Genomic DNA, 17,556 nt, shown 5'->3' with positions numbered 1-17,556 from the left:
ATAATCATAACCGGTTATCACGTATTGACGTCAGTTATCTCATATGCGCTATGTCGCGGCAGCTTACTATGGCGAGGGAGGCGAGCGCGAGTCATTAAAACATTTAAAAACGCAGAAACTCTTGTGAGCTGCTATTGAGTTTGCTGGACAGTCTTTTTACTGACTCTGAACAGCAGTAGCCCCTATTTCACTGCGATTGAGAAAATGAAGGTAAACTCCCTTTCTCTCTTTCTCTCGCTTTGGACCTCTGACCTGTTGGCGTGACTTTTTCCTCACTTCTCGGCTGTTACAGCGTTACTTCTGGATACACACACGAGCATGTCTGCTGAGGACTGAGCAGATTAAGCCCTGGATCTATAGCAAATCCAAGGGCCCTCCTTTAAATTTTTTTACCTCACAAAAGTACATATTTATAAATTGTTGTTGTTTATAATAATAATAATAATTATTATTATTATTATTATGATTAATAATAATAATAATAATAATAATAATAATAATAATAATAATAATAATAATAATAATTTACTAATTAATATTATTATCTAATTTTACACCATTTAATTTATATTTGATTATAATATATATTTTTCTATTTTATTAAAATAGGCCTGCAAGTATACAACATTAAGTAATGACATAATATGAACTTTAAAGTTCAAACAAGCTGCAAAAATCAGCAAATCAAAAAACGTTTGCAATACTTCCTAAATTAGTGCTTTATAATAAATATTTTAAATAGGGGTTTATCTTTAAAACGTTTCTTTAGAACTTTAGCTGACCGTAAATTCCTCATGATATAATATCTTTAATATCCATGCTTCAAATATCCAAAATAGCCTATTGTGGTCTTCTGGGTTATAGAAGCCTAGCATCCTTATTTAATTAATTAATTTATTTATTTTTATTTATTTTTTAATCAGATGTATTGTCTGATGAAAGTCATTGCTTCATATTATTAATGTCATTTTCATAAAAGGGGCAAAGTAAACATTCATTAAAAAAAGTTTTCCTTCTTACTGGTTCAGTTAGACTTACTGTAAAACATAACCGAGTGTTTACTTGAGAGATACGCCGCAACGATGGATATTTTTTAACTGTCCAATATATTGTGCGATGGAAGGATTTTGCGGGCGCGCGTCGGTTACAGCTGGACTCAAACCGGCGCGCGCCCGCACAATCCTTCCATCACACAATATAACGGACAGTTATAAAAAGTATCCATCCAGCCTAGACAGCGCTTCAGTTTTGAGTCTATTCAGCATGATTCCGCCTATCCAAGCTTCTGTTACTACAAGTACAAGTGTATTAATGATGAAGACTGTTTGAATTGTATTTTTTGTTCTATGACGAGCTTGGTTAGCCTACCTATTCAATATTCTGATTGGGCTACAGCCACTCTGAGCCCCTGTTTAGCACTATCGTCACTGTTTTTGAACAGCAGCGAACCGAAAGGAAAACGTTGCATTATCAATGAGAGAAAGCATAACACAAAGAGGCATTTCCCACATCATAGCGCAAATTAAATCTTCAGCCAATCAAGGGCCCCCTTCTTCCGTTGGCCCTGGGGCTTCAGCCCCACCTAGCCCTTACGTTATTCCGGCCCTGCGCATCTATCGTGTATCAGCTGTGATAGCCGATGCTGTTTATCAGTGTTTATCATCAGTAAACAGCGCCAGAACATTAGAGCCAATCGCAGCTCTTTCTGTTGAGCGCGTGACCAACCATAGGGGTGTAAGAGCTCGCTTGACATGGCTCAGTAAGGTAGCGGAATATTTCTATTTGTTTATTTGCTATGAATGCTCATGTTGTTCTGTGCCTGTACTTGACTTTTTAAAGGTACAGTTCATATATCTGACTACTTGTACAAAAGGACAAAATTGTATCACAAATAATAGATAAATATAAATATATGCATGCCTTTTTCTTGTGCTGTGAAGAAAAATATAAAATTGTTTATGGAAAGCATCGTCAATGCACCCGTGATGCACAGAGATATCGAACTGAATCGATGGCATGATAATCGATACTGAACCATGAGACACCTCTATAATTCAAACAAAATACCTTGATTTGATTAGAAAAATATGAATAATATGACTAAGAAGCTGTTCACATATTGCATGTTTTGCGCTTGCAAAAGTTATGGGAAAAGTTATTCCCAATGGAGGCAAATTCAAAGCGATGCGCATGTGTTTTCCAGGCACACCTACATGAAAACATCTCAACTTTTTTAAAATGTAGCGAGCGCACCTAGGTCATGTGACTAGAACTATCCAATCAGCTTTATACTTTATATGGAATATACATGTTTCAGTAATAACAGTAGACTAATTATCTCAGACAAACACAGAACACCTAAATACTGCAGTTCTCCATAAATAAAACTTGTATCAGAGCTGCAGCAATGGTTTGTCAGTCTGTCATCCTCTGAGAAAATGGTTCAACTTGTCAACTTTTCAGAATGCAGTGAGTGCACCGTGAATTATGTGACTAGAACTAACCAATCAGCATTATTGACCTTATTCTAAAATGCGGAAGTGCGCCTGTTTTCGCGATTGTCTTAGAACTTCCGATTCAGTCGCCTATGGGAGAAATGACTAGGAATAATAAACGGCAGAAAACGGTCAAACTACTTGCTCTACAAACAAATGTTTGCATGACTATACAGACAAAGTAGAATAATATAACAAGGAAATATCAAATTGCAACATCAAGCAGCGTAATGAGCAGTTTTTAATGTCTAAAAATGAATGGAAGTGAATGAGACCTGAAGTCTCGAGCCAAAAAGATTCAAATGGCAGCGCCCGCTCGTCGACGAAGAATAAGGTCAATACTCTGTATAGAATCTACTCATTTCAGTAATAATGGCAGAATAATTACCTCAGAAAAACACAGTGCACCCAAACAGTGCTTTTGTGTGCTGCAGTGTTTTTTAATGTTCTCCATCATTAAAACTGATATCAGAATTGCAGCAATGGTTTTTCAGTTTTTCATCCTCTGAGAAAATGGTTGATGGCTGCTTAGCAATGACAGACACCACTGGAGTGGGTTGAAGATGGTGAAGGAAGCAATGCGCCTCGAGCTTTCCATTTGCTTTTCATAGTTTTTTAGATGCAATATGTGAACGGCTTTAATATGACTTGATTACACAATTATAATATAATATGATATGGTTTAAAATTAGCCTTGGTTTTCTCTGTATTTTGTTTGTATTATTCTATTTTTTAAGTGAATTGTACTGTTGCGAAATCACTCATCTGTTGATTGTTTTTCAGGTGGAATATATTGAATATCTGAGTCGAAAAGTGAGCACAGAGATGGGGCTTCGGGAACAACTTGATATAATCAAAATCATCGACCCGAGTGCACAGATATTGCCGACAGACAGCGAGTTCATCATTGAACTGAACTGCCTCACAGATGAAAAGCTCAAACAGGTAATGAATTGCATTAATTACACTAATGCTTTTCTAAATTAGTTAGGGCATGTGACTCAGTTAAGCCTACTAAGTTCTCACAAAAAAAAAAAAAACTATCCCGCATGATGCCATGTCCGATGTGTTTGAATGAGGTGTTTGTGCATTTGTAAGAATTTCTTCATGCGGTCAAGTTGCACTCAGATGTAAAAGACTGCATCAGGGCGAAACATTTTTGTATTTGTAAAATTTGACAGATAACCAATTGTTCTTTTTTGTGTCTTTTCTCCCCCAAATTTTACAAACCGTATTCTGATATTAAAGGGCCCCTATTATATATTAAATAGGGTCATATGTTGGTTGTTAGGGTCTCCAACAACATCCTAATATGCATGTAAGATCAAAACACTTTCATTGTCTTATAAAATGCATTTATTTTACCTAATTATCCCAGCGACTCCCATGTGATTCGTTTAGTGATTCATTTGTTCCCAAACCCCTCGTTAGTGCGAAGCTAATCTGCGCTGATCGGACCGATGACAGCCTGTTGCGATTGGTTGACACTAACAGCGTTCAGCATGAGACTGAGTGAAATAACCAGCACAGCTTATAAACAATATAGAAGTTGTCAGAGTGCATAGTGTATGTGCGAGCATACCTGCCAATACTCCTGTTTTACCCAGGAGTCTCCTGTATTTCAGACCTATCTCCAGCCACCCACCCATTTTGTTATTTATTCTACAAAACTCCTGTAATTTCAATCAAACTGTCTATTCAGCTCCTGTAATTTCAACCAAAACTCCCATTATTTCAACCAAACCCCACTTATTTTGTTATTTATCCTGGAAAACTTCCAGGCGGCCACCCGAAAAACTCTACATAATAGTTTCTAACACCATAGTACACAGTACCCAGTTCTCTCCAATGTTTTCCGGGCCGGCGCGTCCATAGGCGGATGAATAGTGAGGGAGCCTCACTTTCAATTGGCGACACCCACCCCCTCCCTCCCAGTCACTTACTTTTCCACTTTCGGGTTGAGGGCGGCGTGATCGTAAACACCAGCATATTGCTATATTATTAACCATGACACACATTCAGTATTAATCCACACAGTGGCAAAAGCTGAACTATTTTGAAACTTGACCACCGCACGTCTGTAGGAACGATATCAAGATGATTCATTTGAAGCACTATGAGTCGACTCTTTTATAAATGAATCAATAGTTTAAAACACTGTCCTCTTTCAGATTTAAGCTGGATATTTCACATCACATAGAGCTGTGTTACACACTACATGGAAGGTCATTCTCAAAAACCCATAATAGGGGCTATTTAATAATACATTTTTAATAATCATTTCTGTCCTTTAATAACGTCTTTTAATAACTGGTAAATTGTTATGGGCATTCCTCCCCACGATGCACAGTTGTGCTTAGCAACGTGCATATGGACCAATTATTTGCCATTTGGAGCCAACTTTATACTTTGTGGTATTAAATGACCACAGTTTAGAACAACATTGCCTTTTTCCCTTTGTTCACAGAATGATCTCATTCTGTTAATGAGTTATATCCATTAATGTTTGCATCTTATCCAACATTTGCAAATCTCCCAGATTCGACTGTTTGTTCAGATTTGACTTTGGTTTTGTTCAAATAAAACAAACACCATAGATGCTGTTGTCCTGTGTGTTTAGTGTTAAAAATAAATCTAAATAGTGGATATCGAATCTATTTTGTTCTGTCTTTTAAAGACTTTTTTATTAATATATACACACTTTTACTTTAGTATAGAAATAAACTCGATGGCCTAAAAATCTGCGGAAATTTGTGAATTTCTGCACTTGCAGATTCTCTGTGGGCCTAGTGATTAATAAACCATTCAATGTTCAATTCAGTTTGTGTTTGTGTCTTGTGATTTGTTCATAATGTTAACACAAAGCATATAAATCTATATTTTAGAAAACAAGGATTATTTGTGATGCTCTTGTGCAGAGTAATTGTTTTTTCCTCTTATGTAATTTGTTCATCATGTCTTTGCAAAAGATGTGTAGTGTGTATTCCAGTCTTAATATTTGCCAGTTATCTCAATCAATCACGCAATTAAACATGAAATGAACAATTCATTTGAGCAGCGGTCATCAGTAATAGTAATGCTAAATAGTAATGCATAAAAAAAATGTTTTTTTACTTACATTTTTTTATTGTCATGTTTCTTTCCAATTCAAAAATATCATCATCATCATCAAAAAAAAAAAAAAAGTTTAAATCAAGAAGCATTTTCTAGAAAGCAAAAAATATTGTCTTAAGAAACCATATGCTAAAATTATTAAATCAACAAATTAATCTTGTTTTTCCTTTTGACATAAGCAAAGCTAGGTGTAACGCGTTCCACAGTAACAAAAAGTTTAATTTTTGAGGATCGCAGTAATGTAAGGTATTACATTTTAAATTTGGGTAATTTGATTACAGATACTAAAGTGTTAAGCCTGGTTTATACTTCTGTGTCAAGTGATCGGCGTGACCCACGGCCCATGCAACGCGCCTAGCTGTGCATTTATACTTCTGCGCGCTGTTTCTGTTGTTCTGCAATAACACTTCCGAAACACTAGTTGAGGTGTTAATGTTCCTCTGTGTCGAGTTTCTTCGCTGGTGTTTTGTTTTTTCTGAATGCTTCCTTAATGTACAAGTGGCTCAAACATGCTCATTTTGAGGAAGGAACTGGCGGACGTGCAGTAACTTTAACCATGAGGTAAACACAAAACAAAACTTTCCATCCGGAGCTCCGTCACAGGACTCCACACATTTAAACAAATGCTCCATCGGGCTCGCGCGGCTCTCGTCCCGCCCTGACTCGTCAGCACTACCAAGCTGGCCAATCACAGAGCTTGCAGTACACTTCATTACAATGTGTAGTTAAATTTTTTGAGAGGTGCGCGTCAGCGACGGCCAAGGCATAGGGCTATGCGTCAATGCGTAGGCTGCCCCGTAGCATACGCGTGTGCTTGACGCAGAAGTATAAATCAGCCTTAAGCAGTTACTGACCGATCCGCTTTATGCTTTGTATGGAATATACTCATTTCGTAAGACTAATTACCTCAGACAAACACGGAACACCCAAACACTGCAGTGCTTTTGCATACATGGTTGCAGGTATCCAGTTTTCTCCATGTCTTCTGTTGTGTAAAAAAAAAGACGGCACAACTGAATTTTAAGTTTTAGGTGAACTCTTTAAGTCTTTCGAATATGTCAAGCTGTTGTGATCAACCCATTGTATTGCTTTTCAGTGACACTAAATTAAGTTACTGAAAGAGCTGCAGTTTATTTAGTATTTTTATAGGTATATTTTTATGTTTTCAAAGTAGCTTCATGTAGAAAGTAATCAGATTACCAACTGCTTTATTTTAAAGTAATTAGTAATGTAATCAGATTACAATTTTCCAGTAAGAGTCAGTAACTTGCAATCTGACGGTATGATAACCTTGGATAAAAATATCACGGTTTCACAGTATTACAATTACTGCTCTAAAATATATTCTTTTTAAATGTCTGGGTAAAAAAACAAAAACCTTTTTTCCCTTTTCACCTCAGTATATTTTATTTTGATAAACATTTTAAATATTTTGGAGCCGTAAACATGTCAGGCTAAATTAATTATTGACTTTTGCTGTCTTCATTTGTTTGAAATGAAGACAGATTTGCTTCATTTGATTTTTTTTTTTACAATTTAAAACAACATCTTTACTGCTGGAGATACTGTTGTCCTAAAAAAAAAAAAAAAAACAAACAAACAAAAAAAACTCAATAAAAAAAATCTTTTACCTACCTTACGGGCTTTATTGCAGAAAATTTTGACGGTTTTAAATCTTGACTTTTCCAAACCGTGGTATACCTTAAAAACGGTTATCGTCCCATGCGTAAATCTATTACTTTTAAAAATAACTTACCTAACAATAGACATAAGATTATTTTGCTTACTCTGTTGACATGATATTTTGCTTGTTTTGAGGAAAAACAGATGTAATTTTGACATATTATTTCTTAAAACGAGACAATATGTTTTGCTTGTCTAATAAATGCGTCTTGATTTAAGAATTTGTGTGTATCTGGAGTAGAAACGAGACAAAAAAAAAAAATCGTAAGTAGAAAAAGCATTTCTTGCAGTGATGTAGTAATCTTAAAACATTTTAAAAATTTTGATCTTTTAGGTGAGGAGCTACATCCGTGAGCACAGTCCACGGCAGCGTCCAAACATAACACGGGATAACTGGAAGAGGAGCATGGCGAGCAATGGCAGCACCAGTGGTGTGAGTGCCCACAGCAGCAGTAATGCCAGCATGGTCAGCAGTACCAGCAGTAGCACTGCTTCCACAGGCTCCAATTCCTCCACAAATATTAGCCGTGCACACAGCGATGGAAACCTGGCCACTGCCGCAGAGCGAATACGAGACTCAAAGGTACTTTAGGCTGTTTTTCTTTTATGACATCAAGAAAAATAACACGAGACTACAGAGGCAGCATGACTTCTATTGAGCTGTCTTAACATTAGGGATGTAAATTTCCACAAAATCCTGTAATCGATCATCATTTAAACGAACAAGCAATTAAACGTCAATCATCACTCCATTATAAACACAATAGATAGGGTTTTAAATGATTTAATATTTACAGCTAACAAACCACCCACTCCTTTTTTTTAGACTAGTGCTTATAAACAATCCATTTATAAAATACATAATTTATGAATCAAAGAATATAGCCTACTTAAGAATAAGCTGTATCCTATCCCCTTGTTAAGTGTGACGTCACGCGAAGCGGCTTCCGGGTCCAAGCGCTCTATTCAACTGAATGGGGAGACTCATGAAATGGTAATAATAAACGTTTACAAAGCAATTTAAGGCTTTCGAAAATCACTATCGCAATATATATGTCCATGCCTAATATCCGATGGCCAGAAAGTGATTAATTTTTTTATAAATTGTTACATTTTTGGTATTTGTTATGCAGCAAGCCCAGAGATTGTTGTGTACACTATGATTTTATATAAAGTTAACTTTAATGTGTGATAGGAATAAAACGTGATCATAAACGAATGATTTCTCCACTCAACTGAATGGCGGCTTGGACCCGGAAACAGTATTACATGCGTCACAAACACGTCACCACTTAACAAGCGGATGCAATGCATAACGATCCTTGCATAATGATCACAGTGAACTAAGCTAAGCATTGATTTTATATATAAACTACAAATATAGCAAGTGATTTCAGGATACAAAATAGATGCAAACCATCCCAAATAAAGACAATTTTTTACAATATTAAAAATTACTTTTTATTCACAAAAGCATATTGTTACGGCCCAAAACTGGCTTGAATAACAACATCAAGGTTTGAGCCGAACATTTGAACACAGATGCTTGAATTAAGAAATTGACGTCCCGTCGATACTCTTTAATTTCCATAAATCAAATGTTTCCACAAAAGAGACAACAAAACCTTAACAAAAATCATGTAGACAGGTAGGGCCGCTCAGAAAAACAGGTCCATGACTATAACTGTTTTAATTGGACAGATCTTACCTACAACTCCCGTTAAAGGAATAAAAACAGGTGACTCTTCCGGGCCACTCCTCACTAAACTAAATAAATACCAAAACGTGACTATGAAAAATAATCCACTACCTGCTACGAAAAACAAACAAAGTATCAAAATAAACAAACTAGATCACATTTAGAAAACTAAAGAATCAAAGAGTTAACAGGAACAAAACACTGTGGCATGTACATGGATCCTGGCATGCGGAGCACCACCAGCCAGACTGCCATTGCCGTCAGCCTTATATACTGGGAATCCCCAGTGACGTCATGGTAGTCATCCAATCCTGGACGAGCCATGTGGAAAAACTCCACCTACAACTTAATAATCGCAACAAGCACACAACCGCAACAAACGTTATATATAATATATATAACGTATATCAACATATTCATGGCGGTCTTTACATTCATCCAAATAAAACAATTCTATCAAGTGATCTATAGTTTTTTTGTATATTTTGTTAACTGTTCATTTTTGCTTTCATAATACCCCATCTAAACATAACCTAACCATTTAACTGATATCTTTATTTGAAGTAGACTTTTTTGGAACCCAAATTGATACACCACAAAATCCTCTGAGTAAAATTAGCATCTCTCACTGATCTTACTAAGTGTTAAAATAACTCTCAAACAGATTGCTGAGTGAACAGAGAACATTGAACTACTGCTGTTAATGGAAAAAAACACAAAACTACGACCAAATTCAGTCAACCGTAGGCCCTGCTGTCCACACACGGGTATTGCAGCTTTTTTCTGCACACAAACACAGTATCAGGTCACTGAAAGCCAAATTTTTAAAAACTCTTGTCAGGGTGAAGATTTTCAAAAGTGGTAGGATCAAAAAACACTTTCATTGTCGTATAATATGTATTTATATTTTCCTAATCCAAACGACTCATTTATTTGTTCCCAAACCCTTTCTTAGTGTGATACTAAGTGGATCGTGAGCTCACAAATGCATTTAAATCCGTAAACAAAGTGGCACGCATCATGTTTTCAACGTGGCTTGAGACTCAATATGAAAATAAAAAGTTGACCTGATACAGTACAAGTAGTCACAAGTAGCAAAATGCGATTAAATACACAATTTGAAAGCTAGAGAAAACAAAGAGGCAACCATTTTAATCGCACTTAGTTACACTTGTGAACTGGAGGAAGAAACTGATCCATGAACTGTGTACTGTAATGTTCCTGTCAAGCTCTGGCCCATACATTAATAGTCTTTTCTGGTTCTTCCTTTAAAAAAACGGCCGACGAATGCCCTGTTGAAAGTGTGTAGATTGCTGAAGCACTCATCAGAAAAATGGCACGAACACAGCACAAGGCTGGGGCTATAATGCTGAGGTGTTTTTGCAAAAATAAACTTCAACCACTGATTCTTCACAACCTCATCTTTGGGAAAAGAAAATGACTGATAATAAGATCTGCGCGGGACTAAATTTTGAATCCCGCTCCCGCCCGCACCCGCCCGTACCCACTTATATTAAGCATTTGTTGTCCTGCTGCCCGACCCACCCCGTTTTCTACCCGCCGCGCCCGATCCCGCTAGATCCCGCTGGAAAGAGCGGGGGGAGAACAAAACCGAAAACCACCCAGCTATACAGAGTCCAGACAGCCTATAACAAGCTGTCTGTATAAACGCACACACACGCATAGCACCAAGCACACACACACAGACAAAGCTCTCTCTCTCTCTCATTCACGCGCACTAACACACACACACACACACACACACATAAGCACCAAGCACACACACAGGCAAAGCTCTCTCTCACGCGCGCACTAACACATACACACACACACATCTCTCATTCGCGAGTGCGCACACACACATACACACAGCAACAAACAAGCTAAACACAGCATCGCACCATTTCATTTACACACATACATATGCGTGCCGCTCGGGAGTTGGGCGCGATATTGCTAGACAGCCCGCTTCTGTCCCAAATTAAACCCGTTACCGATCGCTCCCGCGCTATATTCGGAAATTTATTCCCGCGCGCAGAAATCGGGACAGCTGCGGGAATGCAGACCTCTACCTCACACTTCAGAGCACAGCGTCTTCGCGACATGATTCAACCTGGATTTGCTACAGTGTCTTTTTCTTTCTACAGTGTTTGTGGGCGGGGCAGGGGAATTCCATTTTCTCTTCAAAATTAGTACTAGCCAAAGATTGACTATTGATGCCCATTCGAACTGTGCATCCTGACATTAATTGATTTCTATTCTCTAAAAAATAAGAACTTAATCATATGATCATCCTATTTTTTTACAGAAACGCTCCAAGCAGAGGAAAATGCAGCAGAAGGCTTTACGCAAGCGACAGCTGAAGGAGCAGAGACAGGCTCGCAAGGAGAGATTGAGCGGCCTCTTCATGAACGAGGAGGTGCTTTCACTCAAAGTCACAGAGGAGGAAGACCATTGTGATGATGTTGATGTGTTGATGTGACGAGAGTGAATTATTCAGTGTTCCTTTTAAGCCTCTTCCATGCAGCATTATTTACTCTGTCTGTTCTAAACTCCGTGTTTCGCTTGTCTAAAGCAACATCATGCCTGAAAACACCCAAACATTAAATACACATAAAATCAGTTATGAGGAAAACATTGTTTAGGGTTGCACCAGCTGTTTGTAACTGCTGTGGATTTAATTTGGATATCCACACTAGAGGCTTTGTAACTGCAAGCTAGTTTGTAAAAAACAAATTGTTTGGCCAATTTGTTCTTAAGGCTGTACTCACACTATGTACAGTTGCCTTGAACAGGGCCAAAGCACGATTGTCCCCCCTTTCGTCTCCCCCAACGGCCCGCACTCACATTACATTCGGTCCTGGGCACGATTACGTCATCGATGCTGCGCTGTTCAGTAAGCGCTCTCGCTCAGCACAGTGGAGATTTCTGTAGTTATATCGTTTGGGATGCGGTGACACGCAGTCAAATTTTTTGCCAAACAGATCGGCCACTTTTGGCGCTTGTAAAGTTCTCTGTCGCACGCAGCTGTCGTGCAGTGAGGGGTTTGCGTCTTTAATAATCTATGACAGTTTACGTTCATTAAACAGTAAGAATGATTAATAAATCCATATCAAACAGTCCCTTAAAAGTCACATCTTGCTTTCAGTTTTGGGCTTTGGCATGTTTTGCACTTACACATAAGCGTACCGCACCAAAGCCCAAGTGAACCGTGCTCAGGCCCACCTCTTCCAACCAGGCCAGGGCCGGCCAAGTGAACCATGCTAGTGCCCGATTCAACGAACTCGCACTTCTCAAACGATCCGGGAAACGGGCCTGGGCACGGTTCGGATAGCATAGTGTGAGTAAGCCCTAAAAGTAATGCATAGTCATAATGTGACATTTACCATACAATAGTATCCTTCAAAAGTTGATTCCAACTTATCTCGTATCTAATGCTAAAAATGTTTCCATTGAAATTTGACAGTACCTAATCAGGATTTATTTACACAGTAGTTATTATAGGCCGATGTACTGTAAACAACATACAAAAACTGTATTTAAAATGAAAAAGCTCTGTTTAATTGCTGACAAATAAGTAAAAAAAAACCCATAAGAAATGGCATTAATGGTTAAGATTTAAAGTTTTATTTGACTGATGCACACAGAGGTGCGCTCTTAAGGACTGGTTTATGTTGAAGTGCTTCATACAAAGCTAATTAACTCACATAATGTTCTTCCGGAGTAGTATAAATGTCAACAGTTGGCATCAAACATGGTTAAAGGAATGAAGTCTTTCAGGTCAAACAGATTTGAGGCAATTCATTTAAACTTTTGTTCCACTTTTGTGAATATTAAGAGTTACAGTCTATACAACTTTATTCATGCAATTCAAAAATAAGTCTTTTTACATCAAACAAAGCTGTAACTTAATCCACAGCTGGTGCACCCGCCTTCAGAGATGTAAAACTTTGTGTTTTAAAAAGGGGACCAAAATGCTAGCGGTTACAGTAATACTAGTGCCAGATAAGTTTCCCAAATCTAGTTATTATTATTTTACTATCTTAATTTGCATACATTTGTTCTAATCATATACTGAATCCCAATTGCTGTTTTTATAGGACATCCTAAAAGAAAAAGTACTTCATTTTGAGTGTGTAACAGAAGAGTGTGCAGGCTAAAACATACTACTTCTTCATTAACGTATGGTAATGTTGTTATCTACGTGGCTTGTCAATCATCTCGTCACATCATCCACATTTCTTTCATCTTAAATTTGCTAGCACATTGAAGAAGCAGCAGCAGGTTAATCTGCCATCCGTGAGTCTGTCATGCTGAGAAATCTCCATAGGTGTTTGCGTAATTGTACAAACAGATGTTAATGGCCAAAAACTTTTGTCTTTAGTAAAGTTCACTTTGTTGTTGCAGGTGAAACACCCTACCTGACAAAAGTCTTGTCGCTTATCCAAGTTTTAAGAACAACAAATAATACCTTGACTTCTAGTTGATCATTTGGTATCAGAAGGGGCTTATATGAAAGGCAAAGGCCTTTAGATTACGTATCATACCAAAATAATATATGATCCGACAAATCTGATCAAATATGTTAAGACAAAAGTCTTGTCCCTTAACAGAAATAATGTACATAATGTGTAGAATATAAAGTCTTGGTGCAGTGAAAAAAGAATCAATATTGTGTATGAGTCCTATGAGCTTGGAGGACTGCATTCATACATCTCTGCAATGACTCAAATAACTTGTAGATAAAGTCTCTGGATTGGCAAAGAAAGCATTCTCGCAGGACTCCCAAACTTTATCAAGATTCTTTTGATTTAACTTCAATGCCTCCTCCTTCATCTTACCCCAGACATGCTCAATATTGTTCATATCTGGTGTTTGGGCTGGCCACTCCTGCAGCACCTTGACCTATTTTTGTTGAGGAGGTGCAGCTTCCTGCTGAAGAATTTGCCCTCTCCTGTGGTTTGTAATGTAATGGGCAGCACAAATGTATTGATACATCAGGCTGCTGATGTTGACATCCACTCTGCAGATCTCTCGCACACCCCCATACTAAATGTAACCCTAAATCACAATTTTTACTTCTCCAAACTTGACTGATTTCTGTGAAAATCTTGGGTCCATGCGGGTTTCTATAGGTCTTCTGCAGTATTTGTGATGATTGGGATGCAGTTCAACAGATGATTTATCGGAAACATCTAGCTTCTGACACTTTTCTAAATTATCAACTAGAAGTCAATGTATTATTTGTTGCTCTTACAACCAGGGGGTTGGAGTCAGTTTTTTATTCTTTTTCTTGTTTTTAAAGAAAGTAATTCTGTTCATCATTGCGGCATTTATAAAAGTGTTAATGTTAAATATGTATCAAAATTTTAAATAACTGCTTATTGTTTGTTGTTTCAAATGAAATTATTACTCCAGTCATTATTGCTTTTATTACTATTACCATTAATAATAATAAAACAGGGTGATTCAAAAAGAATGACACAACTTTGAAAATTGAGAACTCTGCAAAAAAGAAAAGGAGAGCTAAGCTCTTTCTGTTGTTGATTTAAGGACGCTCTGAAGTTTCATTTAATTGCTCATTTGGTTGCAAGAAACGCTGTTGTCATGTTTTTTTTTCCAATTAAATACAGATTGTCAAAGTTGTGGTATTCTTTTTACATCATCCTGTATAATAATAATATTATAGTGATTTCTAAAGGATCATGTGACTCTGAAGACTGGAGTAACGAAGCTGAAAATTCATCTTTAAAATCAGAGGAATAAATGATTCAATTAAATTATAAACTTTTGAACAGTAATTTTATAGTGCAATAACATTTCACAATTTTACTATTTGTACTGTATTTTTGATTAAATAAATGCAGCTTTGATGAGCAGGAGAAGCTTATTTTAAAACCTTTGAAAATCCTACTGACCCCAAACTTTTGACTGATGGTGCAATAAGGGCGTACTCACACTATGTACAGTTGCCTTGAAGCAGGCACAAGCATGCTTGTCCCACCTCCCGTCTCCCCTGACAGCCCACACTCGCATTACATTCGGGCCTGGGCACGCTTGCGTCATCGATGATGCGCTGTTCAGTAAGCGGTTTCCCTCAGCACAGTGGAAATTTCTTTAGTTATATTGTTAAGTCATTTGGGATGCAGTGACGCAGTCAAATATTTTGCCGAACAGATCAGCAACTTTTGACGCTTTTAAACAATCTGCTGGAATTAGGTTTGCTGAAGGTGCAGCTGTCGTGCAGTGAGGGGTTTGGATCTTTAAAGGGGAAATGAAGCACTCAGTCAAGTTTACCTTATTTTGCACATTGGATTCCACTTTAATGAAAATATAATAAACAAACTCGATTAATGCAACCATTTAGAAGAAAACAGCGTGTTTTACCATAGATTTTAGACCTAGGGTGCTGCCACCTTGAAATGTCGCTGTGTCTGACGTCACAGGGTTGGTTCCGTTCGCTTAGCAGAACCGATACAATGAAAGTAAAGAGACTGAAAAAGAAACTGTAAAGCCTAATTTATCCCAATGCTTGAAGTTGTGAACGTGGAGCTTCTGCAAATACAAGCATTAGATGTGTGTCTAATATAAAAGTATAGATATTTATTCTATTTTTCTTTTTTTCTCCTTTTAATTATCGATCATTTGATGCGCTTAGCTCCACTTGCTGTATTACGCTCCCTGACTGCCTGTCTGTGATTGTAACGGACTGAACACAGACATTGGACAACCTAAATTGACCTAATCCGTGAAGTTGTGGACGAGCATCACAGAGCTGGTGCAAATACAACAAAGGCAGGCATTTAAGTGTCTTCAGTTGACTATTTTTCTTTTGTTAATACCTTTCTTTTGATGCGCTGTGGTCCACTCTCTCGCGCTGCTCCAGCTCTTCCTGATGAGAGCATTTACATTCAGACTAATGCAACGATTACAATCATACATGACTTCACACTTTACTAATTTATGTCTGTGTGTGGGTTATGTCAAGACATATTCCCTTATCAACTCGATCTCTCAACATGGATGAAGGATAAAACCTGCCATAAGAAATACCGTGCCGTTTTAGTTTGGTTTGAACACGAGCGGAAGTGAGGGGGTGTAGCAGTGAAAAGTGAAAGTACCCGCCCCCATGACGTCAGCACTGGACCTGGAATCACTACTGACAAAATGGGGCGAGTACTTTCGTTTTTCACCGCTACAGCCACTCACCTCTGCTCGTGTTCAACCCAAACTAAAATTAGCGCAGTGTTTCTCATGGCAGGTTTTATCCTTCATACATGTTCACAGATTGAGTTTATCAACTGTGTTCAAAAAAAGTGATTTTTGCATAATAGGTCCCCTTTAATGATCTTATTTTAGCTAGAGGTATATACTGTAAAGATGATAATCGTGTAAATGTGGAGAGCATGTACATAAAAAATATATTAAGAATAACAAAAAAAAAACAAAATTTTTTGCCCAGGAGATTAAACATTATTACACCTTTTTTTGTACATTTGTTATATATTTGTGTTTTACCATAAGAAATTATTAGTATTTAAAAAACATTGAGAGGACAAACATTTGCAAATGTATTTCATCATCCTTTCTCATCATTTGTTCATGAGATGTATATAATTTATTGTGAAATTATTGCTTGTAAATGTGCATACATGTTGAACTCAGGCATAGAGGGAACACTGACGTCATATCATATATTTTGTATCTACTCTAAATTCATTTTAAAAACGTCGTAAAGTTACGTTTCAGAACCATTTGACAATTACATTTGATTTAAAACACTAATAGTTATTTAAAGATATTTCCTGAAAATATTAGAGTATCTTCTCTTTAAATGAAGCTGGAGAAAAGTAATATTTTCCTCATTTTTATTGTGATGGTTTATATAATCGGTGTTTTAGATCGGAGGTGACGGTGATGCTTTTTTTAGTTTAAAAATACACACTTTTTGGTTGTTACATTTTGCAATTAATGTAAGAATTTGCTTGCAAAACTTTTTCTTAAACCTGACATGTTATTTAAGCTTTATCTATTGAAGCTTCCTTTTATTGCAATGCGCAGAAAAAAAAAATCACAATTTAAGTTATCCTAAAAGCTTTTTTTCTTTGATCTCTAAATGTGCAGATATTCAGACATTTTTTTTATTTTGCAAAAATGTTTAGTAGCAGTAAATAACATTTTGTCAAGGAGACCATTTCATTGTTAGGAACACTATTTGTAAGACTACTACATAGATTGATCCAGACATATAAATGTATAAAGTGAACTCTGACTTGACATTTAAGTATGACTTAAATGCTTTGCTGAAATGTCTGAATATTCCTTATTTCATTGAATAAAATGTAGTGACGAACATATGATGTGGTTGAAGCTTGATCGTTGTTCGATTTCATCGAGTTCGGTATTTTACGACAAAATAAAACCTCCCTTAATGACACCTCTCCATCGTAGGGTAACATGCCGGATCCATTAATCCGATCTGTTCTGGGACCTCGCAATACACAAATTAAGCACTGGGATACACAGACCCGATTATCATTTACATTTACATTTAGTCATTTAGCA

The 17,556-nt window shown here is 37.1% G+C and overlaps 1 protein-coding gene across 6 annotated transcripts in view; it reads left to right on the top strand.

Annotated features, from left to right (window-relative positions):
* fam199x (family with sequence similarity 199, X-linked) overlaps positions 1-17,348 on the top strand; it is a 33,225-nt gene extending 15,877 nt beyond the window's left edge. The window contains exons 5-9 of one of the 6 annotated variants that reach the window (XR_012389481.1): positions 3,279-3,440; positions 7,627-7,875; positions 11,300-12,126; positions 12,315-13,275; positions 16,253-17,348. Coding sequence is in view for 1 of the 6 variants with exons in the window: in NM_001003766.2 (NP_001003766.1) it covers positions 3,279-3,440; positions 7,627-7,875; positions 11,300-11,473 (585 nt within the window). In the remaining 5 variants the exon portion in view is untranslated. 6 annotated transcript variants of the gene reach the window in all.
* The last annotated feature ends 208 nt before the right edge of the window (positions 17,349-17,556 follow it).

This window comes from Danio rerio, chromosome 14 (genome assembly GCF_049306965.1).
Source record: "Danio rerio strain Tuebingen ecotype United States chromosome 14, GRCz12tu, whole genome shotgun sequence".
Classification (NCBI taxonomy): domain Eukaryota; kingdom Metazoa; phylum Chordata; class Actinopteri; order Cypriniformes; family Danionidae; genus Danio; species Danio rerio.
This window is presented reverse-complemented; position numbering and strand designations above follow the sequence as displayed.